Source organism: Peromyscus maniculatus, chromosome 4 (genome assembly GCF_049852395.1).
Source record: "Peromyscus maniculatus bairdii isolate BWxNUB_F1_BW_parent chromosome 4, HU_Pman_BW_mat_3.1, whole genome shotgun sequence".
NCBI classification, from domain to species: Eukaryota; Metazoa; Chordata; class Mammalia; order Rodentia; family Cricetidae; genus Peromyscus; species Peromyscus maniculatus.
Genome location: NC_134855.1, coordinates 63,667,522 through 63,695,045, shown reverse-complemented (window position 1 = coordinate 63,695,045; position 27,524 = coordinate 63,667,522). Strand labels below are relative to the sequence as shown.

Here is a 27,524-nt window from a genome sequence, read left to right as displayed (position 1 = left end):
TGAGCCATATGAATCAGGGTTAGAATTAGATATGTTGTGGGTTTTTTTTTCAGATTGTTTAACAAACACATATAGGCTGAATATACATTTTATACCTGGACCAGCAGATCATTCTCCAGTAACAGGATCTCAAGACGGAAGTGGGCAGCAAGTAAGAAGATAAAAAAGATAGAAAAGTTGTGGTCAGGAGCCCATGAATCTACTTCTTACGCTAAGTAAGCTTATTAAGAAGTAATGTAAGAAGTTTATTTGCTGTTTATAAGTAGAAAATGGGCCCAGGTTATCACTAAGCTAATTCAAATAATGCTAGCAAAGAGAACACAGAATACCTCAGACAGAGCTATCTAAGACTTATAACCACAGCTATAGAGCAGAGAAAGCCATGTTCCCAGTTACTAAATCCTGTCCTTCAAACCCCTACACCCAGAACAGATTTTGCCAATTCTGCCCTTGGTCAAGGACACAGAACTACCATTTTCTTTCTCTATTCATCAGGGCATCTGAGAAAGCCTGGGATTAGTCTGCCTTCCAATAGTTTCAGGGTTCACTTTCTTGGTGCTGGCCAAACTTCAAAATGCTATGAATAAACTTTAGAATGAGAAAGTTGAAATTTTCTGGGATACTAGTATGTTTATAAAAGACAGTCTGTTGATATCCTGATCAGAGTATGTTGATGCATTATATTGATGGCTAACTTGACTTAGTCTAGAGTCAAGTAGAAAAAGAAAAACCATCCTTGCTTTTCTGTGAGCTTTTATTTTTTGCTTGTTTTGTTTTTTATTAAGTTAATTTAAGAAGGAATAACGATCTTAAATATGGAGGCAGTATTCATGGAAAGGGTCATGGACTCAAGAAAATTGAGAATGAGAGCTAAGCACTGACATTATTCACTGTCTGACACTTGATTGTGGATAGTCCATTACCAGGACTCTCAACTCCTGCTGGCACAATTCTCTCACACTATAATGTACTGTATCCTCTGCAACTGGAACTATAAGCTGAAATAAACTATTTCTCTCTCATTTTACATTTGTCAAGATACTTTGTCAAGAAACAGGAAAAGTGTAGAAAACAAAGGGACATTTTAGTTTTTTTCTTTAGACAGAGACAAAGAAATCTGCAATTAAAACATTCTGAATGTAAGAAGCATGCATGTAGCTCCAGCCTCTTTGACTTACAGCACCCAGGAGTCTCCATCCCACCAAGGAAATCCTAAAGCTTTATAAAAGATGCAGTTTAGGGGGAAGGAGAGGGGGGCAGGAAGGGGGAGAACAAGGGAATCTGTGGCTGTTATGTAGAACTGAATGGTATTGTAAAATAAAATAAAATTAAATTAAAAAAAGCAGATTTATGAATTTATGATATACCAAATATATTTGAACATAAAGCTTTATATGGTTTTCCACAAGTGTGCTGATAAAAATCATCCCTATTATCAGAAAAAAAAAAGATGCAGTTTAGCTGGGTGGTGGTGGCCCACGCCTTTAATCCCAGCACTAGGGAGGCAGAGCCAGTTGGATCTCTAGGAGTGCGAGGCCAGCCTGGTCTACAAAGTGAGTTCCAGGAAAGGCACAAAACTACACAGAAAAACCCTGTCTCAAAAAACCAAAAAAAAAAAAAAAAAGATGCAGTTTGAATTCTGAAGAGTGCATTTTAGGGAATGAGTCATTGCAATTTAAAAATAAAGATTTTTTTTCAAAAAGAAGGGCAATAAAATATAGTGTGTTCATATAATAGAAATTCAAATACAGAATTGTTAAGTAATTTTGATAACAAAAGAAAAGTATCCTGACCACTATAGACAGAACAATTAATGATATGGTGTCATTAACTGAATGCTGAAGGTGAAAGAGAAGAAGAAAGGACAAACTGAAGAAATGGTGATCAGAAGGAGAACAAAATGACCTTCTTTCAGCATCTGATGTTCGTCCTAATCCTGAATAATCTTCTAAAGGCCAGTGTATTCCTAACCAGGAATGACATTACCAAACAGAAAACACAGACTCCAGTAAGAGAACTTACTGACATCGTTTTAAAGAAATGCTGCAGCCAGTATCTTCGGACAGTCGGAAGAAAATTGAACAAATTATATGAAAAGCTGTTGTGGAAAAGAATATAAAGTATATTACAATAGAATGCATTTTGGACTTGTTGTTGAAAGAAGAGTTGAGACTGCAAGAAAAATAAGTGTGTATCATGTATACAGACAATGAGGTTTCTATTGTATTCATTCCTTGTGGTCATCTGGTAGTTGGCCAGGAATGTACCCCTTGTCTAAGGAAATGGTCCAGCTCCAAAGGTACAATCAAGGAAACTATTCAAACATTTCTCTCATAAATGAAAACTGAATATGGAAAACCAGAAGTCTTCTGAACAACAACAACCAAAATGATTGATTCAGTTAATATGTTCTTACTTTGCTCTGCTTAATAATTAATAATCTTGCCCCAGGAATGGTAGAATTATGTGTTTAACCTTAATCAATTTAGCTCCAATGGAAGGTTCATGCAGAGGAGCTAAGGGAGTGTGTATGTGTGAACACAACCTTGACAGGAGGAGTGGCCATGTTCTATACATAGCATTCAGGAGCTACTGGATGTTGTGTTTGTGACAGCTTTGTATTCCATATAATTTGTAGCTTAGAGGACATGGAATACAGTGGCTATGGCTCTCAGAATTTAGAGTCTCACCTGATTTTTGGCACCTTTTCTTCTCTAAAATAGGGATTTTCCCATTACTGGTAAATCATATTATCTATATTAGTGAGAAATATATTAATAAAGTGCTTTTTAAAGGAAACTAACAAACTAAAATAATTATGGATGAGGTGAATTCCCAAGTGGAAATTCTACTAAAATAATGCTCTGCTTTTACAACTGAAATAAATCACCAATGACCAATGACATAGAGAGTTAACAACCTCTAGACACTTTTTGCTCTACAAAACAGTTATTTTTAAAATTTTCACTGAGATTTATAATTTATTGTTTTATGTGTATGTATGCTTCCTTGCATAAATTTGTGTGTACTACATGAATGGAAGAGTCTACAGAGGCCACACAAGGGCACCAGATCCTATGGAGCTAGAGTTACAGGCTGTTTGTGAGCTGCCATGTGGGTCCTCTGCAAGAGCAATCAGTGCTCCAAACCATTTCGGATCCATCTCCTCAGCCCTTATGTTTCAACACTTTGAAGAATGTTTATTTGATATTACAAGTTAATGGAGGTATTATATATGTGAACTTTCATGGAAAACTATTAGTTCATAAATCTAGGAATATTTAAAAGCTATATTACACAATTTAGTATTATGACAGGATTTTGTATTTTATTTGCATTGGAAATGCATAATATCAACCACAGAATTGAGAGAAAAATAGAGATGGCCATAGTCTCATATCTGAGAATGAGAAGTTTCTGCCTATGACGAGGAGGGAAGTGTTTCCAGGCTGCATAGATACTAACAATGGACACCCAGAACAACATTTTATATATGGAAAACAGCACACAGAAAATGGAATAAAATCCAGGGATGAATCAGATGCAGAGAACATGGATAAAGAATAATTAAAAAGAAAAAGAAAAAAAATTACTGATTTTAGATGCTCAATAAAATATGAGAATTCAAGAGTACCTATACTTCCTCATACATGTTTCCCATTATTGAACAGGTTTTGATATAATATACTTCTGAGTACTATTGCATATATATTATTTCATTTTTAAATGATTATATTTTTATCATAATATAATTGCATTATTTCCTCTTCCAACCCTTCCCAAGCTCTCTCTCTTCAAATTCATGATGTCTTTTTCTTTAATTGTTGTTATACACACACACACACACACACACACACACACACACACACACACTCCTAAATATAAATATAACCTAAGTATAAATATAACCTGTCCTTTCTGTATAATGTTACCTGTATGCATGTGGGCTCAGAGACATCAATAATTTTTATAAAAGAAAATTTTGATTAATTATCTGAATTTTAATACACTATACTTGTAATCTGACACACAAAAATATTAAAATTGCTTCCAACAACCACAAACACACCAAAGTAAATGAAAAGATAATCGAGAATGTGTGATATTTTGAATAAAAAGAGCCCATATTGGCTCATATATTTGAACATGGCCCTTAGTTCATGGCTTTTTGGAAAGAATTAGCAAATGTGGATTTCTTGGAGGAGGTGTGTCACTAGGAGTGAGTTTTGAAATATCAAAAAATGTGAATCATTTCAAGTGCTCTGTCTATAATTACTGCTTATGGATAAGAATATAAGCTCTAGGCTGCTGCTCCAGCACCATACCATACCTGCCTGCCTGCTGCCATGGTCCTCATCATGAGGTTGAACTCCTATCCCTCTGCAACTGTAAGCCCCAAATAAACCCTTCTTTCCATTATAAGTTGCCCTGATCATAAAATATTATGATAGCAATAGAAACTAACTAGGTCAGAAGCTGGTGTCAAGGAGTGGATGATTCCTGCAAATAACTTTTGACTATCTTGTTTTTCTGTTGTTGTTATTGTGGGGTTTTTTTTGGAAAAATTTGAAAGACTTTGGGAATTTGGACTGGAAAATAAATTGAACAGTGTAAGCAGAGTTCAATGGACATCCTAATAGGAGTTTGGAGAAATGTAGTGTTGAGAGCTATGTAGACTATGGAACCCTAGCACAAGAAGATTCAGAAAGAAAAATATGAACAAGTATGTTAGAGACCATGGTTGCGATAGTTTGGCAGATAATGTGGCTGCCTTCTCTGCCCTTGTTCTAAGAATCTGCATGAGGCAAAATTGAAAAGTAATGGACTAATGTATTCTGAAGGGGATTCCTAGACAGCCTATGTTGACTCTGTCTTGTGGTTATTAGTAATCACTCTTTGTGAGTCTACAGTAAAAAAGAGCAAGTGGGGCAGAAAGAAACACAAAATGTACAATTTGAAGAGAATAAGAGTACCATAGCCAAGGTTTGTGCTGAAAGAGGTAAACAGATCAAGGTAAGACCTGGTCTATAGATGTAACTAACCGTCTTATTAAATAAGAAACACAGAAACAATGTAAAGGAGAAAGCCGAGAGGTCAGAGCTAAAATCTCACCCTTCCTCCTGCTGTCCCAGCTTCGCGAAAAGAGACCTACTTCCTGTCGGTTCGTTTTTTTATAGTATGTTGTTCTGCCTTCTCATTGGTTGTAAACCCAAACACATGACTGCCTTGTCACTGTCTGAATGTACAGCCCCCTAGGTCTTAAAGGCATATGTCTCCAATGCTGGCTATATCCCTGAACACACAGAGATCTTATGGGATTAAAGGCGTGTGCCACCACCGCCACACTCTTGCTATGGCTCTAATAGCTCTGACCCCCAGACAACTTTATTTATTAACATACAATCAAAATAATAATTCAGTACAATTAGATTACCACCACATTTCCCCTTTTCTATTTTAATAAAAAGAAAAAGAAAGCAAAAGGTTATAACTAACAAAAGAAAAACTATATACAAAAGTACAATAACTATATACAATATATACAAGTAATAAATACCTAAACAGGTATTTGACAAATCAGAGAAAACAATTCCATTATCTATCCTATTTTGGTAAATCCAAGATGTATCTAACGCACTTTCTATCCTAATTAATTTTCAACTATAACTAACTAATCTTCAACCATAACTAACTAATCTTCAACTCCCTCAGAGACCCAAGAAGGGAATAATATTAGCTAACAAAAATAAAAACAGGAAGTGCATGCAAGCAACTTCCAAAAAATTTTGTGAGTTGACAGAAACAGCCAGCTGCCTGGGCAGTCACCTGAGGTTTCTCCACAGTGTTGGGGCATCATCTTCAGCCTATAGGCTTAGTGTATCTGACAGACTCATTTGTGAAGTAGGATGTACACAAGGTCAACAGTTCAACCTCACATTGGGTGAGAGCAGTCCACGTACCAGAAACACCTGAATTCCACTAGTGTCCTGTCATGATTCAGGATTTTAAATTCTGGAAATTGTTGACAGTTTTTAAATTCAGCTGTCCATTCTTCTTGGCTGTGTATATATGGCTTCATCTCAGCATCCCCTTCTTCTCCACATCCCTCTATTAAATGCCAGTCTACTTTTGAGAGGCATGAGCTTTCAGCTGCTGTTCCATTGTACAACAGAATCCATCGGCCCTCTGCCTGTTAAGCTGCCTTCGAAGAAAAGGGCACCGTACCTTTTCCGGATGCGAAGGCCACTTCAGGGATGGGGCCATATTGTCCTGGCCTCAGAAGATGCCTTTTGATAAAGCCATAACCACACTTGTTTTGGCAAGAATCAGTAGTCCCTTGTTTCGTGATCTGTCTGTCCATTTTGTCCTGTTGATTCGAGGATATTTTGTTGTCCAGTGGCTTAACTTTTGCCAGAATGAAAGTTGACTCCATATGCAGTTTCTTCAATGCCCATATTTTCTCTAAAGTAGATTGGTACTGCCAGGAGCCGACATGTCTCAAAAAAGAAAAATTTTCTAAGTTATTAAAACATTTTAAATGCCATATTCTGTAGATCTCTGAAGGGTTTGAAGATGACCTGTCTAAAACATCTCTGCTCAATTTTTAAAACATATCTAATATGACTACAAGTTCTATGATAATGTCTAACTACTAGCTTTCATTTCTTTATATCCTAATAGTTGATAATAATAACATTCAAGGATCAGAAATTTGCATTACATTGTTAAATGGAAGGAATAAATACAATTAGAAATATACATATAGCATTTTCTAACAATATCAGTTTCAAATTTGTATACAATATAAAACAATTCAATCCAATGTAAAGTATTTAAAACTAGTAATTGTCTTTTTCTTTTCTTTCTTTCTTTTTCTTTTTTTTTTTAAACAAGAACCTTAAATCTAATCTCCTTTGCTTAGCCTTTTTCCTAACCCTTGACAATAACTTGTAACCAACCCCCCTAAATACTGAAAATTATCCCAGACCCAAAACCCATTAAAAAGACCAAAAAACCACCCGCCCCACACCACCTCTTTGGGAATGTGGGCATCGTATTCTTAAAATTGCTTCCTGCTGGGTATGGGCAAAGTTTTCTTTATCCTGAAAGAAAAATTTTAGGTTAATTGTCAAATTCTAGGAGAGGTAACTATATCCTTCATTATCCAGTCTGTGTATAATGCCAAAGTTCAGGGTTTATCTCAAGTCCTTATTCAAGTAGTCTTTGAGACTGGATCATCTCAGCTAGTCATCTCAAAATTGCTCTGAGCACCTTGTAGTTCAAAGCTGATCTGTGGATTATGTTTGTCAGCTTAATGATATTATTATTGTCCACGTGGAATTGTTGTTGTTGTGGGGCCCCATCTTCTTTCTGGAGACTTCAGTTGATGTTAGGCCTGGCCGTGATTTCCTGCAGAAAAATGATAAGAGACTCGAACACAAAAACATATATATGCAGCTAGCCTTGTTTCTAGAATTAGTTAGTACTCTATGTGACCATTCATATCTTAACAAAGTTTAAAATGTATATATATATATTAATCTTGTAAATTTTGATATAAAATTTATACTTTGAGAAAAGTTTAAAGAATCAGAATAGAATCAAAGAGTTGAGATTAGTAATATAATAGTCCCTTAATTAATTTTGCTTTTGTCCTGTACCATAGCAGAAGATGGCTCTTATTCTGGCATGATACAGGGAGTTTGCATTTTCCTTTTAACAACATGCTTGAGTTTAAAGAAGGAGAGAGCCATTCTCCAACTCCAAAGTCAGCTTTAAATTTTAATTGAACTGGGACTATTAGAAAACCAATAGTGTTAAATCTTTAGAGAAAAGCAGAAACAAACATTTAGGAAGACATAAAATTTTTTAGATAATATATACCCATACACCGTTTCATTCTGTTTCTTGGGATAGATGATTTGTCCCTTTTCTTCAGTTGTCTCATTTGTCCAGTGTTCTTCAGATTCCTTAACCTTCATTCTCCTACAAGACAAAAACAAAAACCTTTCCCCAAGACTAATTTTGGGGATGTTTCCTTTTGACAAGTTATTATCTGATTAAATGAAAAGGCATGTGTTATTGATACAAGTTAGTTTAAATTGGATGTTCATGCTGGTTGATGAACTATCACCTCCTCAATTAAGAGGTCTCTCTTGTTCAAATCGAACCTTTATCAATTTTGATGGTACCCACAGCTTAACTTCTCCTGTAGAAACAAAAGCAAAACCTCGTCCCCAATGTAATACATACCCTGGTTTCCATTCTGAGGTCAGCACATCCTTAAAGTATATAGGCTGATTTAATTCTGTAGTTTTTTCTATTATCCAATGTCTCTCTGCAGCTGTTGTTCCTTTCTCATTGGCATTCAGAAAATTCAAAGTTAGAAGAGCGTTATGCAGTCTATTTCTGGGGGGTTTTGTTACCCATTTCTGTTTATTTAGCATATCCTTTAGAGTTCTGTTTGATCTTTCTATAACTGCTTGACCTGTAGGATTATGTGGTATGCCTGTAATATGCTTTATATTGTAATAAGCAAAACACTGTTTCATTTTAACAGAGACATATGATGGAGCATTGTCAGTTTTGATTTGTGCAGGTATACCCATAATGGCCATAACTTCTAGCAAATGAGTGATTGCAGAATCAGCTTTTTCAGAACTCAAAGCAGTTGCCCATTGAAATCCTGAATAAGTATCGATAGTGTGGTGTACATATTTCAATTTTCCAAATTCTGCAAAGTGAAACACGTCCATCTGCCAGATCTCATTTCTCTGAGTACCCTTTGGGTTACATCCTGCTGGTAATGGCGTCTGATTGTAGAAGGAACAAGTAGGACATTTCTTTACTACTTCTTTGGCTTGTTGCCAGGTTATGGAAAAATCCTTTTTTAAACCTTTACTATTGACGTGATGTTTTTTATGAAATTCTGAGGCCTCCAGCACATTTCCTATCAATAATTTATCAATCTCTTCATTGCCTTGTGCTAGAGGGCCTGGCAGACCAGTATGGGATCGAATGTGAGTTATATATAAAGGATGATTCCTTTTCCCTGATTGTATCTTGTAATTGAATAAATAGTGAAGTTAATTCTAAAGCATCAGGGATAAATTCTGCAGTCTCAATATGTAACACCACTCTTTCAGCATACTGAGAGTCAGTTACTATGTTGAGAGGTTCTGAAAAATCCATTAATACCAAGAGAATAGCATACAATTCTGATTTTTGAACTGAATTATACGGACTTTGAACCACTTTACTTAAATTTTCTGATTTGTAACCTGCCTTTCCTTCTTTGTTGGCATCTGTATAAAATGTACGAACTCCAGATATGGGTTTTTGCCGTACAATTCGAGGCAAGATCCAGTCAGCTCTCTTTATAAGATCAATTCTATGGCTTTTGGGATATTTGCTGTTAATTTCTCCCAAAAAATTACTGCAAGCTCTTTGCCAAGGTTCACTTTCTGTCCATAATTTTTCAATGTCCTCCTTAGTTAATGGTACGACAGTTTCTGCTGGGTCTATGCCTGCTAATTGACGAAGTCTCAGTTTTCCTTTGTAAATCAAGTCAGAGATTTTTTTCCACATAAGTTTTTAATTTTTTATTTGGTTTATTTGGTAAAAATATCCATTCCAATATAATATCTTCCCTCTGCATTAATATTCCAGTAGGAGAATGCCTAGAAGGTAAAATAACCAAAATTCAATCCAGCTTTGGATCAATACGATCCACGTGTCCTTCATGCACTTTCTTTTCTACCAAGGCCAATTCTTTCTCAGCTTCAGGTGATAATTCTCTTGGACTATTTAAGTCCTTGTCACCTTCTAAGGTTCTGAACAAATTAGTCAGTTCATCATTTTTTACCCCAACAATAGTTCGTAGATGAGAAATATCTCCAAATAGTCTTTGAAAGTCATTAAGAGTCTGTAGTCTATCTCTCCGAATTTGCACCTTTTGGGGTCTAATTTTTTGTAGCTCTATTTTATATCCTAAATAATTAATAGAATCTCCTCTTTGTATCTTTTCAGGAGCAATTTGTAATCCCCAGCAAGGCAAAATTTTCTTTACTTCTTCAAATATTATTTCTAAAGTATCTGCATTTGAGTCAGCTAGTAAAATATCATCCATATAATGATAAATTATAGATTTAGGAAATTTTTTACGTATCACTTCCAATGGCTGTTGTACAAAATATTGGCACAGAGTTGGGCTATTCAACATTCCCTGAGGAAGGACCCTCCATTGAAATCTTTTAACCGATTGAGAATTATTATAAGTAGGCACTGTAAAAGCAAATCTTTCTCTGTCTTTTTCTTGTAAGGGTATTGAAAAGAAACAGTCTTTTAAATCAATAACTATGAGAGGCCATCCTTTTGGTAACAGAGTAGGCAAAGGCATCCCAGATTGTAGAGAGCCCATTGGCTGAATTACTTTGTTAATTGCTCTAAGGTCTGTTACCATTCTCCATTTACCACATTTCTTTTTAATAACAAATACAGGAGAATTCCAAGGGCTGGTTGATTCTTCAATATGCTGAGCATTTAACTGTTCTTCTACCAGCTCTTCTAAAGCCTGGAGTTTCTCTGTTGTTAAAGGCCATTGCTGGACCCATACAGGCTTGTCTGTTAACCATTTTAAACGTAGAGCTGTTGGTGTTTTGGAAGATCATCAGTTATTGTGCCCTGTTCTTGTATAATATGGATGGCTGGTGACCACTCATTAGAACAATATCTTCTAATATTTCTCTCAGTAACATGTGCTAGTTTATGATTTGTTTCTGAGATTGGAGGGATGTTAATCTGAGTATTCCATTGTTGCAACAAGTCTCGACCCCACAGGTTCATAGTTATGTTAGCCACATATGGTTTTAATTTTCCTCTCTGTCCTTCTGGACCTATATATTCGAGCCATCTTTCACTCTGTTTCACCTGAGATAATGTTCCAATTCCTAACAGTTGAACGTTTACCTCCTGAAGAGGCCAAGTTGGATGCCAAAATTCTGGTGCAATTATGGTAACGTCCGCACCTGTGTCTACCAGACCAGACAACAAAACACCATTTATTTTTATTGTTAATTTTGGTCTTTGTTCATTAATAGAAGTTTGCCAAAAATTTTTCTTTATGTTTTCTCCTGAATTTTCTATTCTCTCTGTTTCATCATCCTGACCAGCATGATTTATTCCAATAGGCATTTGGTTATTTAATCGCTCTCCAGAGCAGGCATTTCCTCTATGGCTGCAGGAAAGGTTTGAACTGGATTTGCACTGGGGGCCTGCCTGAGGCCCCTCTGGGAGTTTCCCGAAGACTGAGGCAAAGGATTACCCTGTCTGTCCTTTGTTGATCTACATTCGTTGGTCCAGTGTTTTCCTTTACCACACCTTCTGCATACTCCAGAAGGAAGGGGCATTCTGTTGCCATTGTTCCTTGAAGAAACATTGTTTCTAGGAATGACCTGTCTACAATCCCTTTTCAAATGTCCTTGCTTTCCACATCCAAAACATCTAACACTCCTCAAGCCTTTTGAAATTACTTCTCCTACCCATGTATCATCATGCTCATCAGCTTCAACATTAATTGTTTCTCTAATCCAATCTTCCATAGGTGCAGATCTTGCCCTTAATGGCCTGATTATTCTTTTGCATGCTGCATTCGCATTCTCAAAGGCCAAAGTTCAATTATTGCCTTACCAGCTTCTGAATCCGAGACCATTCTCTTTACTGCTGAAGCCAGTCTTTGTAAAAAATCTGTAAAAGACTCTTTTGGGCCTTGCTTCACCTTTGTAAATGACTCAGATTTTTTTCCTGGTTCCTCAACTTTGTCCCATGCATTCAAGGCTGCCGTTCGACATAAAATTAGGGTTTGGACATCATATAAACATTGTGTTTGTGCTGAAGCATATTGGCCTTCGCCCATAAGCTGATCCTGGCAAACTTGTATTCCTTTATCCCTCCATTGTTTTTCTATGTTTTTAGCCTCCTCCTTAAACCAAGTCAGAAATTGAAGTCTCTGGCTGGGTTCCAGAACACCTTGTGCAAGGTCCCGCCAGTCCTGTGGTACTATCCTATTATATGTTGACCAAGAGTTTAACATTTGCTTTACATATGGGGAATGCATGCCATAAGATACTATTGCCTCCTTAAACCTTTTTAAATCCAACATTTCAATTGGAGCCCAATTATTTTGTGTAGCCATTTGATCAGGCATCTGCTGTACGGTTACAGGATAAATTAAGGGTGACTGTGTGAAAACAGGCTTTCTTTCTGCAACCTTATGATCCCGACTTGAAACAACTTCACTGTTAATTTCTTCTGTCTGAATTTTTACAGGTTTAACAAGTTCTTCTAAAGCTGTTATCCTGGCACTTAAATTGACTATCTTTTTAAATATTAAAATGTGGATTATTATAGTGATAAGGTGCATAATTCCACCAATACTAATATTATATAGTTGTTCCATTGCCAGACTGCCTAAAATTTCGAACAAAAACCAATTTTCTTCCAATGTACACATAAAACCCATTTGTTTTTTAATGTGGAAAAAAATTCTCTTTTAGATAGTTTCCTTTAAAATATCTGATATGTTATGACTTACCAAATCTGCGTAGAACAGTAGAAATCTGAGGGGATTTTCAAAGCAGCCACCTAGTGTCCCAGGTGTAAATCCAAAGAGAAAGAGAGAGAGAGAGAGAGAGAGAGAGAGATAGAGAGAGAGAGAGAGAGAACAAGAAAGCGTAGCTGGCTAAAGTTTAAATGCAGCCACGTGTTCCCTCTTGTGCTGAGTCAAGGCTTGGGTCTGGCTTCCTTAAGCTCCGACCATGTGCGTTGGCTTTACAGGCAGGGCCCTGTTCGGCAGGGCAACTCTGAGTTGTTTGTAGCACCGGCTTTAAGCAAGCAGGATTTAAGCAAGAAGCTCACCGATAGTCCAGCCTGAGGTCAAGCAGAACTAGACCCAGGCTCAGAAGCCGCTGCTCGGACTAAGAATCCGATTGCTGCCGGCCGCCGCGTGCCCCCGGCCACCTGCCGCCCTTGCGTGAAAGCGGACCTGCCGCCAAGCCAAGCAGTTTTTAATGGATTCTTGTCACGTTGGGCGCCAGATATAGATGTAACTAACCGTCTTATTAAATAAGAAACACAGAAACAATGTAAAGGAGAAAGCCGAGAGGTCAGAGCTAAAATCTCACCCTTCCTCCTGCTGTCCCAGCTTCGCGAAAAGAGACCTACTTCCTGTCGGTTCGTTTTTTTATAGTATGTTGTTCTGCCTTCTCATTGGTTGTAAACCCAAACACATGACTCCCTCGTCACTGTCTGAATGTACAGCCCCCTAGGTCTTAAAGGCATATGTCTCCAATGCTGGCTATATCCCTGAACACACAGAGATCTTATGGGATTAAAGGCGTGTGCCACCACCGCCACACTCTTGCTATGGCTCTAATAGCTCTGACCCTGAACACACAGATATCTATGGGATTAAAGGCGTGTGCCACCACCGCCACACTCTTGCTATGGCTCTAATAGCTCTGACCCCCAGACAACTTTATTTATTAACATACAATCAAAATAATAATTCAGTACAATTAGATTACCACCACACTGGTCAGCATTGCAGTAGAGGGAGTCAGGTACTCTCAGGACAAGGTATCATCCAGAAAAGCTTCCAACTTCTGAAAGGAAAAGGCTCAAGGAATTTTCTTTTCAAAGAAAGAAACAATAAAAGAAAGCTGTGAAAAAAAAAATGTGATTCACGGCAGCATCCCAAATGGGAAACTGAACTTGGTTGCATCATCAGACAGGTTCTGGATTTACAGTTATGAATATCCCTCTGAAGTTAGGGAGTGTCACTCAGGTCAGGTAATTTGTTCCAGGAAAATCTCTGTATTAAGGAATTGAGAGGTTAAGAAGATCCTAGAGGCTTGTTTGAAGCTGTGAAAATTAAAGATCATTTGAGGTACAGAGCAATAAGACATAAGAAAAGGAAAACTCTACACAGAAACTGTTACCAGCATAAGTAGGAGAAGTTGCTTTTTTTTGTACACCCATCTGTCTATTAGGTTCCCAGAGGCTTTTGTCCATATTATAATTCAAAATGCTTTTGTCAAACTTCAGTTTTCCTTATAATCTTTCATAGTCTCATTTCAGTTTCCAAATACAAAGTCAATGTCGCTTCTCCTAAGAGATCTTTTAGATAATAATGGCATTGCTTGAAGTTTTAAAGTGTTATTTATCATTAATGTGTGTGTGTGTGTGTGTGCGTGCGTGCGTGCGTGCGTGTGTGTGTGTGTGTGTGTGTGTAGATCAAAGGAGGATTTACAAAAGTACATTTTCACCAACCCCACATCTGACAGAGGACTGATATCCAGAATATATAAGGAACTCAAGAAATTAGACATCAAAAAGACCAACAGTCCAATTAAGAAATGGGCTATAGTTGGGAGACCTTTAATGACTGTTTCTATTTCCTTAGGGGTTATTGGACTATTTAAATAGTTTATCTGGTCTTGATTAAACTTAGGTATGTGGTATCTATCCAGAAAAATGTCCATTTCTTTTAGGTTTTCCAGTTTTGTGGAGTAGAGGTTTTTGAAATATGACCTTATAATTCTCTGGATTTCCTCGATGTCTGTTGTTATGTCCCCCTTTTCATTTCTGATTTTGTTGATTTGGATTCTCTCTCTCTGTCTTTTGGTTAGTTTGGATAAGGGCTTGTCTATCTTGTTGATTTTCTCAAAGAACCAACTCTTTGTTTCATTAATTTTTTGTATTATTCTCTTAGTTTCTAATTTATTAATTTCACCTCTCACTTTGATAATTTCCTGGCGTCTATTCTTCCTGGGAGACTTTGCTTCTTCTTGTTCTAGAGCTTTCAGATGTGCTGTTAATTCACTAGTGTGCGATTTCTCCAACTTCTTTATGTGGGCATTTAGTGCTATGAATTTCCCTCTTAGCACTGCTTTCATAGTGTCCCATAAGTTTGGGTATGTGGTGTCTTCATTTTCATTGATCTCTAGGAAGTCTTTAATTTCTTTCTTTATTTCTTCCTTAACCCATTGGTGATTCAGTTGAGCATTATTCAGTTTCCATGAGGTTGTAGGTTTTCTGTAGTTTTTGTTGTTGTTGAAATCTAGCTTTAAACCATGGTGATCTGATAGAACACAGGAGGTTATTCTGATTGTTTTGTATCTGTTGAGATTTGCTTTGTGGCCAAGTATGTGGTCGATTTTAGAGAAAGTTCCATGGGGTGCTGAGAAGAAAGTATATTCTTTCTTGTTAGGCAAGTTCATTCCTTCCTGGATACCACTGTCTATATCTTCAGGAATCCAGTATATACTGAAGACCAGGTGAGACATCTAAACTCTTGGACTAACAACTATTGGGTTCTTAGTTGGGAGATAGAAATTGTTGGAATAGTTGGACCACAACCTGTAACCCACTCTAATAAATCCCATATATGTATATTATATCCATATATATTCTATCATTTCTGTTTCTCTAGAGAATCCTGACTAATGTAGAAGTGAATAGTATGTGATCTTAATTTACATTGGACTTCAAGTAAATTATGACTGAATATATGAATTATTTTCCAAAGAATGAGAATAAATGAAATGGGGCTGACAGAAGGCAGTTCTGGAATGGAGAATCATTCAGTAAGATTTAGTTTGGGCCATTCAAGAAATACAGGAAGGACTGATAGGACTAACTAGTGTTTGAAAGATAGAAGAAGGAAGAAATAAGGGATGAAAAGACAGAACCAAGCCTTGACATATCTATGGTGATATTTTATTTGTACTGAAATGTGATTTTATTTGTATGTTAATAAATAAAGTTGCCTGGAGGTCAGAGTTAATAGCAAGCCATAGCAGAGCTGGGTAGTCGTGGCACACACCTTTAATCCCAGCACTTGGTAGGCAGAGCTAGGTAGATCTCTGTGTCTTCAAAGATATAGCTAGCATTGGAGACACATGCTCCAATGTGTATCTGGAGGTCTGTACAGACAGGCAGTGACGAGGCAGTCGCATGATTGGGTTTACAACCAATGAGAAGGCAGAATAGAAAGTCTATATAAAGGCAAACAGACAGGAAGTAGCTCCTTTTCCAAGAGGTCTCTTGGCTTAAGAGGCTAGCTGCAGCAGGCGGAAAAGGCTATTAGCTCTGATCTCTTGGCTTTCTTTTTTGCATTGAAAAAAAAAAAAAAAAAAAAAAAAAAAAAAAAAAAAGAAATGGGCTATAGAACTAAACAGAGAATTCTCAACAGAGGAAACTCAAATGGCTGAAAGACATTTAAGGAATTGCTCAACATCCCTAATCATCAGGGAAATGCAAATCAAAACAACTCTGAGATACCACCTTATGCCTGTCAGAATGGCTAAGATCAAAAACACTGAGGACACTTTATGCTGGAGAGGATGTGGAACTCGGGGAACTCTCCTCCACTGCTGGTGGGAATGCAAGCTTGTACAACCACTTTGGAAATCAATATGGCACTTTCTTAGAAAATTGGGAATCAATCTCCCCCAAGATCCAGCTATACCACTCCTGGGCATATACCCAAGAAATGTTCAATCATACCACAAGAGCACTTGCTCAGCTATGTTTATATCAGCATTGTTTGTAATAGCCAAAACCTGGAAACAACCTAGATGCCCTTAAACTGAAGAATGGATAAATAAATTGCACATATACACAATGGAATACTACTCAGCAGAGAAAAACAATGACATCATGAGGTTTGCAGGCAAATGGATGGATCTAGAAAAAGTCATTCTGAGTGAGGTAACCCAGACTCAGAAAGACAAATATGGTATGTACTCACTCATAGGAGGATACTAGATGTGGAAAAAGGATGACTGGACTGCTACTCACATCACCAGTGAGGCTACCTGGAAAACAGGACCCCAAGAAAACACGGGGATCACCCAATGACAGAAAAATGGATGAGATCTACATGAACAACCTGGACATGAGTAGGAGCAATGAACGGCGAGGGTCGAGGGAAAGAGAGTGGGAGATCCCACCTGGATCAAGAACAGAGAGGAAGAACAAGGAATCGGAGACCATGGTAAATGAAGACCACATGAGAAAAGGAAGAAACAAAGAGCTAAAGAGGCCCACAGAGATCCACAAAGATACCCCCACAAAAGACTGCTGGCAATGGCCGAGAGACACCCGGGACTGACCTACTCTGGTGATGGGATGGCCAAACACCCTAATAGTTGTGCCAGAAACCCCATCCAAGGACTGAGGAATCTGGATGTAGACATCCATGGCTAGGCCCCCAGGTGGAGCGCTGGGAGTCTAATTAGTGAGAAAGAGGAGGGTTTATATGAGCAAGAATTGTTGAAGCCAAGGTTGGATAAAGCACAGGGACAAATAGCCAATCAAATGGAAACACATGAACTATGAACCAAAGGCTGAGGGGCCCCCAGCTGGATCAGGCCCTCTGAAAGGTGAGACAGTTGATTGGTTTGATCTGTTTGGGAGGCATCTAGGCAGTGGTACCAGGTCCTGGGTGAGATAGCTGTTTGAAACCTGGGACTTATATAGAGGGACGCTTGGCTCAGTCTGGGAGGAGGGGACTGGACCTGCCTGGACTGAGTCTACCAGGTCGATCTCAGTCCTTTGGGGTGGCATTGATCTGGAGGTGGTGGGAATGGGGAGTGGGCTGGGGGGAAGGGGAGAGGGGCAGGAAGGGGGAGAACAAGGGAATCTGTGGCTGTTATGTAGAACTGAATAGTATTGTAAAATAAAAGACAAAAATAAAAAATAAAATAAAATAAAAAAAGATTTTTGTAGCTTTATTTAGATGTGTATAATCTATATGCAAATGATTACAGGTATGTAAGGCTGAAATTTGATGAGCTTGGATACATGTATACAACTGTCATACCACCACCACAATAAACATAGCATTTATTACTGGGGAAAAAAAGTACATTTTCTCTTTCCATCATGGCTTCTTACTATTGAACTCATGTCTTCAAGCTTCTCTGGCAAGTGGATTTATATCATGATTGATCTTGCCCATCCAATTCCAACATTTTAAAAACAAAACCTAGAAATATTTATAATGGTCCCTATAATAAATAAATCTTAAGTTAACCACAAGTTCTCTATGTCAATTAGTGCACAACCTCTAGGTAATTCATTAAATATTCAAATGCTTTAGGGATAGTCACCAAGTTGCTTGCAACCCCACAGGGAGAATATCTGAAGTCCAATAAAAATATATAAATTGTCCTATGAATACAATTTTAAGAAATACATGGAAGAAAGGAGACAGTTTTCATTCAATTTAAAAAGGTGGAATGTTTGATGAGACTCTGTGTTGTTATTATCTATGGGAGTGGTCACATGTGCTCTGGATTTTATATCTAATGTTAAGAGTTCCTTTCTGCCTCATTATTTGTGCCTCATTACTATTGCACCATAATGCCTGAGGATCATAAATTCTTTCTTTCTTCATATTTACGCTCCAGCATATAGAGATTAAGAGTTTAGTTGTACATTAGTGCTTAGAAAGTATGTTTTGTAGAATTAAAACTTTATCTACAGATTTCGAAAGTAAGTGGAAATTAATGTTGAGTAAATGGAAATTAATATTTTGGAGAGAAAAACTGATTTTTTTTTACTTTGACTTTCTTCCCAATATTTAAGTATTTAAATGGCTCAGACTCTTCTTGTCATGTTAATGTAAAGATAAAAGAAATTTACTATCATTTTCTTATAAGGCAAAGAGAGTTTCTGCCTCACAAGGAGATATTGGAAAAGTTTTTGGACTCTAAGATTACTTTTAAGCACCACTTTTATGGTGATGGTCAAACTGACTATGCTGTGGAATCTGAGTGCATTCTGCAAAATAGAGTAATAAGTAATAGTCTCTCTGCAATGCCAACAAAGCTTAAAAAGACAACATGTTCCTAAGCATTGGGTTAAAAATAACTGTTGATAAGAGATACATTTTCTTTATTTACCATATAAGAACATTTGTATGCAAATTAATATATGCAAATTAATACTGAAAATTAAAGTATACATGATAAGAACATATTCATGTAATATTGCAAATTAAAGTATACATGATATCGTATACTTTATATTTCATGAATACAATTCTCCCCTCAAAAAAGCCATAAGATGTAAGCTATTTCTGAATCACATGTATTAAAGATATTTAATGTTACAATATAATCTATTTTGTCATAATTAATATTATAAAGTTGTTTGAATGATATAAGGAATGAGTATCAGGTCACCACAATCACACATATGATATTTCATATGAGATAAGCATATTTTTCCTGTGATATATTCAAGCATATATATGAGTCTATATTAATTAATATACACAATGTATATTAATATATTACATATTAAACTTGTGTGATCTCATTTATTTGCATGTAGTGCACACATAAATATTAGTCACTACAGCTTTTACTGTAATTTGTGCTTTTTTCATTTGTTAACTTTTTTTGACAATGCTGTTCACAATCAGTATTCTAATTAATTATCTTAGCCTAAGGTCATTTATTTTCAGCTGTGATAAACTGCCTAATTTTAAAGTTACTAAAATCATTGAGCTATTTGTATTTGTTTGTATGTTTGCCTCTCTGTATAATGTGCTGTAATGTATTTGGAGAAAATTCTTGTGGAAAAGTACACAGATATACACACATACATACATAAATGATATATTTCACTCATTCTCTGTTGTAGTGGGTAGCTGTTCCAGCTTTGACCTGAAAGTGCCACACCCTTTGAGGCTTCAGTAACTGTCTCACCTACAAGACAGGGCCGAAAGAGGACCCCTGAAGACCCGAGATCTGGATGCGCTGGCTCTCTTGGTTCCTGGATTCTAGACGCTGGAGGTAGATCAAGCAGAGTTCTCCAGAGAACACTACTGGACTGCACTACACCTTTCCCAGACCCTGTAACCTATCCCTTCACTTGTAAGTTACCCCACAAAATATACCTCCCTTTTAACTACATGGAGTTGCCTTAATATTTAAACCAATACTCTGTAGTATTACAATCTTTAAAAAAAAAACAATTAAACACTGTTGAAATCCATGAAATTTCTTATAAAACATTTCAACCAATAGATTTTTTAACATATATTATTACTTTGTCCAAAGAAATTTATATGAGACTTAATTGCACAAAACCAGTTCAAATGACCTCAGTCTTTTCAAATGTCCACCACACATTTTTCTAGGTTCATCAACAATGTATTAAATCAAATTCATTATATTCAAAAACATATATTTCAATTACAAATAAACATGCACAATGGAACTGTAAAAGTTCTACTAAATTTATACAAAATAGGTAATGTTAAAATAGAATTAAAATTATAAATATTATAAGAAAAGCTATGCAAAAACAATAGAATTCTGCTTCTCTCATTTTAGTAAGGCAATGAGGATCAGTGGGGAATACTCTGGGACAATTTGAATATTTATGTCTTAATTAATATTTGCTCATTTATTCATCACTTTATCATAGCAACTGAATTTAAGTCCTCCTACAGAAGAATGTGCATATAAATAAAGCTCTTCCCAGCACGTTTATCTGGAACTAAAGAGTAAAAACTGTGTAAATCTTTTTTATATAATGTTTCATTTAAAAAAAGTTTTTCTATCCTTTTACATACCAACCCCTGATCTTCCTCCCTCCTCTTCTCTCATTCCTCCCCACCTACCTCCATTCCACCACCATCCTTTCCTCATAGAGGGTAAGGCCTCCCTTGGGTAGTCAACACAGACTGCCACACCATGTTGGGGCTGAACTAAGCCCCTGCCCCCTACATCAAGCCTGAGTAAGGCATCACACCATAGGGAATGGGATCTAAAAAAACAGTTCGTGTGTAATTATAAAGGAAGAAGCAAGAAGGTAAACCAGGACTTCATAGTGAGGTCTTATCTAAAATAATCCTGATCATGATGTCCAATAGTAGAGCTCTTGCTTAGCATGGTGAAGGTCCCAGGTATAATTCTCAGTTACATGCAAGCACACACAAAAACCTCTATATATTTAAATACCACAAAAAAGGCAGAATCCTTTCATCTTTCTTTATCTTTCCTACATGGTTAGAACTTCATTGTTTTCAACATAGGCACAGAGTTGTACCTGTGTACAGCTTGTGCAAGGTATCCGTTGTATACTTAACATATACCATAGCATGCTGTACACTATATCTACATGAATAGAGCTGCTATTTGTTTATTCATAAAGACAGTTTCAATTGTTCTCTGTTGTAATATCTTAAATTTTCATGTATGTCTAATGTTTACAAGTGTTCTAAAAGGTATAACAGCTGTAGTTATAAGACCTGTGCTTTGAAATGATGATTAATATACTAATTTTCATAATTTGCATTATGAAATCAGAGCCTGAAATTGTAGTATACTTGGTAATATTGGATGTATTGATTGTCACTATTTCATGATTGTGTAAAAATATGAAAATATTATTATGGTAATAATTCACTGTCCACTTACCTAACCCTGAAGAGTCTAATATTTATTTTTTAATTATTTTATGTATTTGTACCATATATATCTGGATCTCCATCATGTTACCTAATATACCTGCCTATTACACCAATCTATCATCTTTTACACCTATCATCTCTCTCATTTCTTCCGTCCTTTCTTCCTCCTTTCTTTTGTATCCTTTCTCCTTTCCTCCTTCCATTCCCTTATTTCTTCTGTGCTTTCTTCTGATTTCCTCTCTTCCTTCCTTCCTTCCTTCCTTCCTTCCTTCCTTCCTTCCTTCCTTCCTTCCTCACATTCTCCTTCTTTTATTAAATTCTTATAAAATAACAATGGATATTGCTAGTGGCTGGAAGTTGTATACAGTGTGGTGTGTTTAAGCTTTGACAGTTTTTAAACAATTCATTGCCAATAATATTTCAACTCCAAATTTATGCAAATGAAATATCTGAATCACTGAATGAATTTTAATTAGGAAGATGCATTATATGAAAAACAAAGCCCTCTCTATCATTTATACTTTGCTGTATGTAAATAAGATGTATATTCATTTAAAAGTGTTCTGTATTAAACTTTCAATAGATAACATTTCTAGAAGAGATTTACTTAGTAAATGGCTTGAAAGTGACAATGTCTCAAATCTTTTGACTACAGGATTTTTTCTATCCAGAACAGAATCTGAAATACACCTGCATGGAGAAAGGGAATCTCACAGTGCTGACTGAATTCATTCTGAAAGGCATCACTGACCGTCCTGAGCTGCAGACCCCACTATTTGTGTTGCTCCTCATTGTCTATCTCATCTCTGCAGTGGGCAATGTAGGCATCATCATCCTCACTAAGGTGGACTCCAGGCTGCAAACACCCATGTACTTTTTTCTAGGACATCTGGCTCTCACTGACCTTGGATATTCTACAGCTGTGGGACCCAAAATGTTACTGAATTTTGTTACAGAGCATAGTTCAGTCTCCTATTATCTTTGTGGTACACAGCTAGCTTTCTTTCTTCTTTTTATTACTTGTGAACTATTTATACTGTCTGCCATGTCCTATGACCGTTATGTCGCTATATGTAACCCTCTGCTCTACATGGCTATCATGTCACAAAGAATATGTTGGGTGCTGGTGGCAATCCCATATCTGTACAGTGTATTTGTGTCTCTAGTTGTCACCCTAAGGATATTCACTTTATCCTTCTGTGGACACAATATCATCAATCATTTCTTCTGTGACTGTATCCCCTTGATATCTTTGCTCTGTTCAAACACACTTGAGGTTGAATTGATAATTAGGTTCTTTGCAACTTTTGATTTGATTTCTTCTCTACTGGTTGTACTTGTGTCTTACCTGCTTATCTTCATAGCCATTCTGAGGATGAAATCTCCTGAGGGGAGGCGCAAGGCTTTTTCAACCTGTGGGTCCCACCTGACTGTGGTCACTGTCTTCTATGGGACTTTGATATTCATGTATGTGCAGCCCAAGTCCAGTCAATCATTTGAAACTGATAAAGTGTCTTCCATATTTTACACTCTTGTTATCCCAATGTTGAATCCCTTAATCTATAGCTTGAGGAATAAAGATGTAAAAGATGCCATAGAAAGAACCTGGAGAAAGATGGCCAACATTTTTTCTTAAAAGCTGCATACAATAATAGCCATAAAAATATGCTTTAAATGTAAACCTACATTGTTTTCTTCACCACAAACATAAATAGCCACAATATATAGATCATCCACTTGAGTCTTAGTACTAAAACAACTTTATTTATTATAAGTATATTAAGGAAGAAAAGAAAAAAAAGGTTTTGCTTTCCCTCAAGGAAAAGAGTGGTGATATTTTATTTGTGCTGAAATGGGATATTTTATTTGTATGTTAATAAATAAATTTGTCTGCAGATCAGAAGTCATAGCGAGCCATAAACAGAAGTCAGGCAGTGTTAGCACATGCCCTTAATCTGATCACATAGCAGGCAGAGTCTCTTTGTGGTCAAGAACACAGCCAAGCATGGTGACACATGCCTTTAATCCCAGTACCTACCATAGCAACCTGGAGATCTGTATAGACAGGCAGTGACAAGGCAGTAATGTGGCTGGGCTTAGAGACAAGGAGAAGGCAGAACAGGAAGGCAATAAAAACACAGGTTTGACAAGAAGAAGCTGTCTCTTGGGAAGCTACAGCGTGGTGTTAAGATAAGGTAAATGAATGGCTATTCGCTATTTCTCTGATCTCTTTGGCTATTACCCCTGGATTTGGCTCTGTGTTTCTTATTTAATAAGACTTCTTAGAAATTCATCTACAGGGAAGTAAGAATTTTAATAATGGACTTGAGTACAGTCTGTAGAGAGTAATATTGGGTTGAGGGTCAATGTATCCCAAATATGTGTTACTGAGTCCTATGATGCTTGGGGAAACCAAAGGGGTCATGAACTGTGTGTGGCATTTTTATCATTACAGTGAAATTTGCAGGGTTCATTCTATTATGTGTTCGTATCTGTGTTTCTGCTTTTTGTAAATGAAGACTTTCTGGTTTAGGCTAAAATTCATTGATACGGATATCTTACGATCAAATTTGATTATGACCTGAGAACTGTTAATTGCAACTCATGGTTAGAGTCATTCATGAAAAAATGTTCAAGTACTCCTTCCTCATGATAAATTTAAATGTTCCCCCTATTTTCTCAGTGTTCTTTTATATATAAAACTGTTCACCCTAAATATTTGGCTATTTAGCAACTGAGAGATTCAGCAACATCTGTTCTTGAATAACTCATGGCATGTCTGTGCACGAGTGGGTCCACCATTACTATGTTTATCTAATGTACTCACATTCTGCCTTAGGACAGATCATGATTTTTCAACAGTTTGAACTAGATTCTTACTGACTTTTTAGCACTATTGTTGCTTGACTTCTCTAAATTCAAGTGATTCTTATTTAAAACTCATAGTTGTTTTGTCATTCAGTTCTTTCATAAGATGCCTCTCAATAAGTATGTATGTGGATTATCTTAAGACTGATGTTTTGTTTCATCCATAAACTACATTCTGTCTTTGCACTGGGTTTTGCATTATTTTTTATTTGATAATTAACCCATATGAAGCTAACAGATGGACTCTTTTGTTTTGAACTATGCTATGTCTAAAGAAAATGAAGTAGATTAAATATTCATGTACAAACTTGTAACATCTTTTTCACACTCAGCATCCATTCCATCACTTCCTCTATAATACTACAACTTATTACACAATTTCTAATGTTTATAATTTGGTATTTTATTTTCATCATGGTCATATTGATATATTTCCTTAGTATGTGATCAATCATTCAATAAAATCATTTTAGACACATACATTAGAGAAACTATTTAATGAAATACTAAAAGCACATAGGTTTTATTTTTTTCTTTATTCTTTAGAATTTCATATGTGTATACAAAGAAATATGATCATATCTATATCTCCTCCCTGCCTCCTTCTCCCATATCCCACAACATATCACCTCCTTATTTTATATTTCTTTTGATTACATATTTTTGAGATTATAATATGATTACATCATCTCCACCTTCTTTTCCCACTCCAAACCTGTCATTTACCCCTTCTTACTCTCTTTCATATTCATACCTTCTTTTCAAACTAATGTTGCTATATATATTGTATTGTTATACATATAATATATATATATATATATATATATATATATATATATATTTAAATACCTCACAAATTATAATTAGTGTTCCCCATAAGTTCATGGGAGAAGATCAATCTACTGGAGCAAGGAAATCATTTGGGTTGGGTGCATATGGATATTTTCACAATGGATAGACATTGACAAAATATGTATAGTTGATCTTTTATTTAGCCCTACAATATTGAATAGCTAAATTTTAGCTGTTTATTCATCTGTATATAATAAAATATTGTACTTTCTGAGGAAAAGTAGGTAAAGAAAAAATAAATGAATTGTTAGTATTGGTTTTAGTAAGCACATCAAAATATTTAAATAAGTATAATTTTAAGTTATTTTAAGTTGGACATAGTGGCACATGCCTTTGATCTCAGAATTTGAGAGACAGAGGAATGCAGATCTCTATGCATTCTAAGCCGGCCTGGTCTACACAGTGAGCTGCACAACAGACAGGGCTGCATAGACCCTATCTCAAAAAAAATAAAAAAAATAAAAAAAATAAAAAAAATTCAGCAAATTAATTTCTGTAGGTGACTATAAGTTTCAGTTGCTAAAAAGTACAGTTTGTATAGCTCATTAAAATGCCTGTAATAAATATAGTCCCCAATTCTACCTCTGTAATAAGTACTGCAAAAATTACTATGAGATAATATGTAAAATACTGGAAAAACCAACAATATCTGAAAAAATGAAACATGCAATTTTAGGTTGGTGTTTTAACAATGAATCTATGAATTTTAAGCTACACATACAAGAAAGCACCGAATAAGAGTTAGTGATTAAGACAGACTTAATACTGGAAATTAGTATCAAAAGTAAGTTTGACCTTATAGAAAATCAGGGCTAGGTGCCTTGAATCCAGAAAATATCTGTGTAATATTTCTTTGGGAAATGTTTCAGATATTTAAATGGAAGTTTCATTAACTATATTTTTGAGAATAAGAAGTGACAATGAAATTGAATATGTATAAAATATAAAAGCATCATAAATGCATAAATTAGGAAAGAGAATGTAAGTTTGTTGTTAACTCTTAAAGTATTTACAAAAGGCATATCCCATATTAGTTCTCATAAGCAACATATATGACTTGACATTCAAAATTGTAATGTTATTGCTGTATTCAAAAACTGAAAAATATTACTTATCTATGATAAACTAATAGGTACCAAGAAATTGTTGGTCCCCTATGCACTATTATATATAGTTCCTTACCAAACAACTTAAAATTAGAGCTTGTGAGGACTAGTAGTTTTCCCTTTTTTAGCCCTCAATTATTTCTGTTTGTTTGTTACATACTGAATGACTATTTCAAGTATGCCTTATGTGACTAAACAATATTTTTCAAAGCTGGGAATTAGGTCTGAGGTTAAGAGTATGTGCTGCTCTTGAAGGAACCAAAGAATTAGTTTCCAGCACTTATATAGTGTCCCCTAACCCTTAGCACTCCTATTCCAGAGTACACCATGCACTCTTATGACCTCTGCAGGATTCAGACACATATATGATTCAAACACACACAAAGCAAACATTCAGTCACATAAAATATAAACAAACTGAAAAAGTGTTTTACTAAACTGACATTATTAATTTCAAGCAGTATCTAGAAATATATACAAATAAAAGCACTTCTCATCCTAAATTCCTTCCACAGTGTCTCTGTTTTACATAAGAAAGCTTTCTTGAGTAATATTTATGTGGTTCATTTTTCAAAGACCAATATTTCATCAGTCATTGATGCCCATCATGATGTAATGATAGACAGATAAGGACTATTATTGGTGAAATTATAAAGGTCACTCCACGTAATTAAAAGGAAGATGTATTTAGTGGGTGACTTACAAATGAAGGAATAGATAGATTGCGGGGGTCTGGGGAAGGTGTATCGCGGGCCAGCGGTGTTCTCTGGAGCTCTGTTCAGTCAGCCTCCACCATCTAGGGTCCAGGAACAGAGAGAGCGCTCGCGCATCCAGTCCAGCTCTCAGGTCTCCAGAGGCCTCCCTTGGCCCCGCCTCATAGGCATGACAGTTGCCAGAGTCTCAATGGTGGTTAGAAATTACAGATCCAAGCTGGAATAGCTACCCACTACATCTCCCCCTTTTTGTCTAAATAAGAAGGTTCTAAACTAGTACAAGACTATATACAAAGGAATGGTTATCAAATATTGTCCAGGAATAATGAGGGATAATGACCTAGCTAAGATGGAACTACAACCAATGCAAACAATATCTAGCAAGAAACATATACTAAAATCCAGAGAAGTATAGAGCATAGGTAAATGGCATGTTATAAAGATCATTCCAAAAGGTGTCCTATCCTAAAGAACCTGAATATAATACTTAATATG

General features: G+C 36.1%; 1 protein-coding gene across 2 annotated transcripts; it reads left to right on the top strand.

Annotated features, from left to right (window-relative positions):
• Positions 1-18,252: 18,252 nt before the first annotated feature.
• On the top strand, positions 18,253-24,662 carry LOC102928452 (olfactory receptor 8K3-like). 2 transcript variants are annotated; one of them, XM_076568659.1, is made up of 3 exons: positions 18,253-18,297; positions 19,714-19,946; positions 22,162-24,662. In XM_076568659.1, exon 3 carries the CDS (start codon positions 22,185-22,187, stop codon positions 23,124-23,126), a length of 942 nt encoding a protein of 313 aa, XP_076424774.1. In that variant the 5' UTR covers positions 18,253-18,297; positions 19,714-19,946; positions 22,162-22,184; the 3' UTR covers positions 23,127-24,662. The 2 variants fall into 2 exon arrangements, with proteins under 2 accessions (XP_076424774.1, XP_076424773.1); XM_076568658.1 differs by having other exon boundaries at positions 22,146-24,543.
• Positions 24,663-27,524: the final 2,862 nt, after the last annotated feature.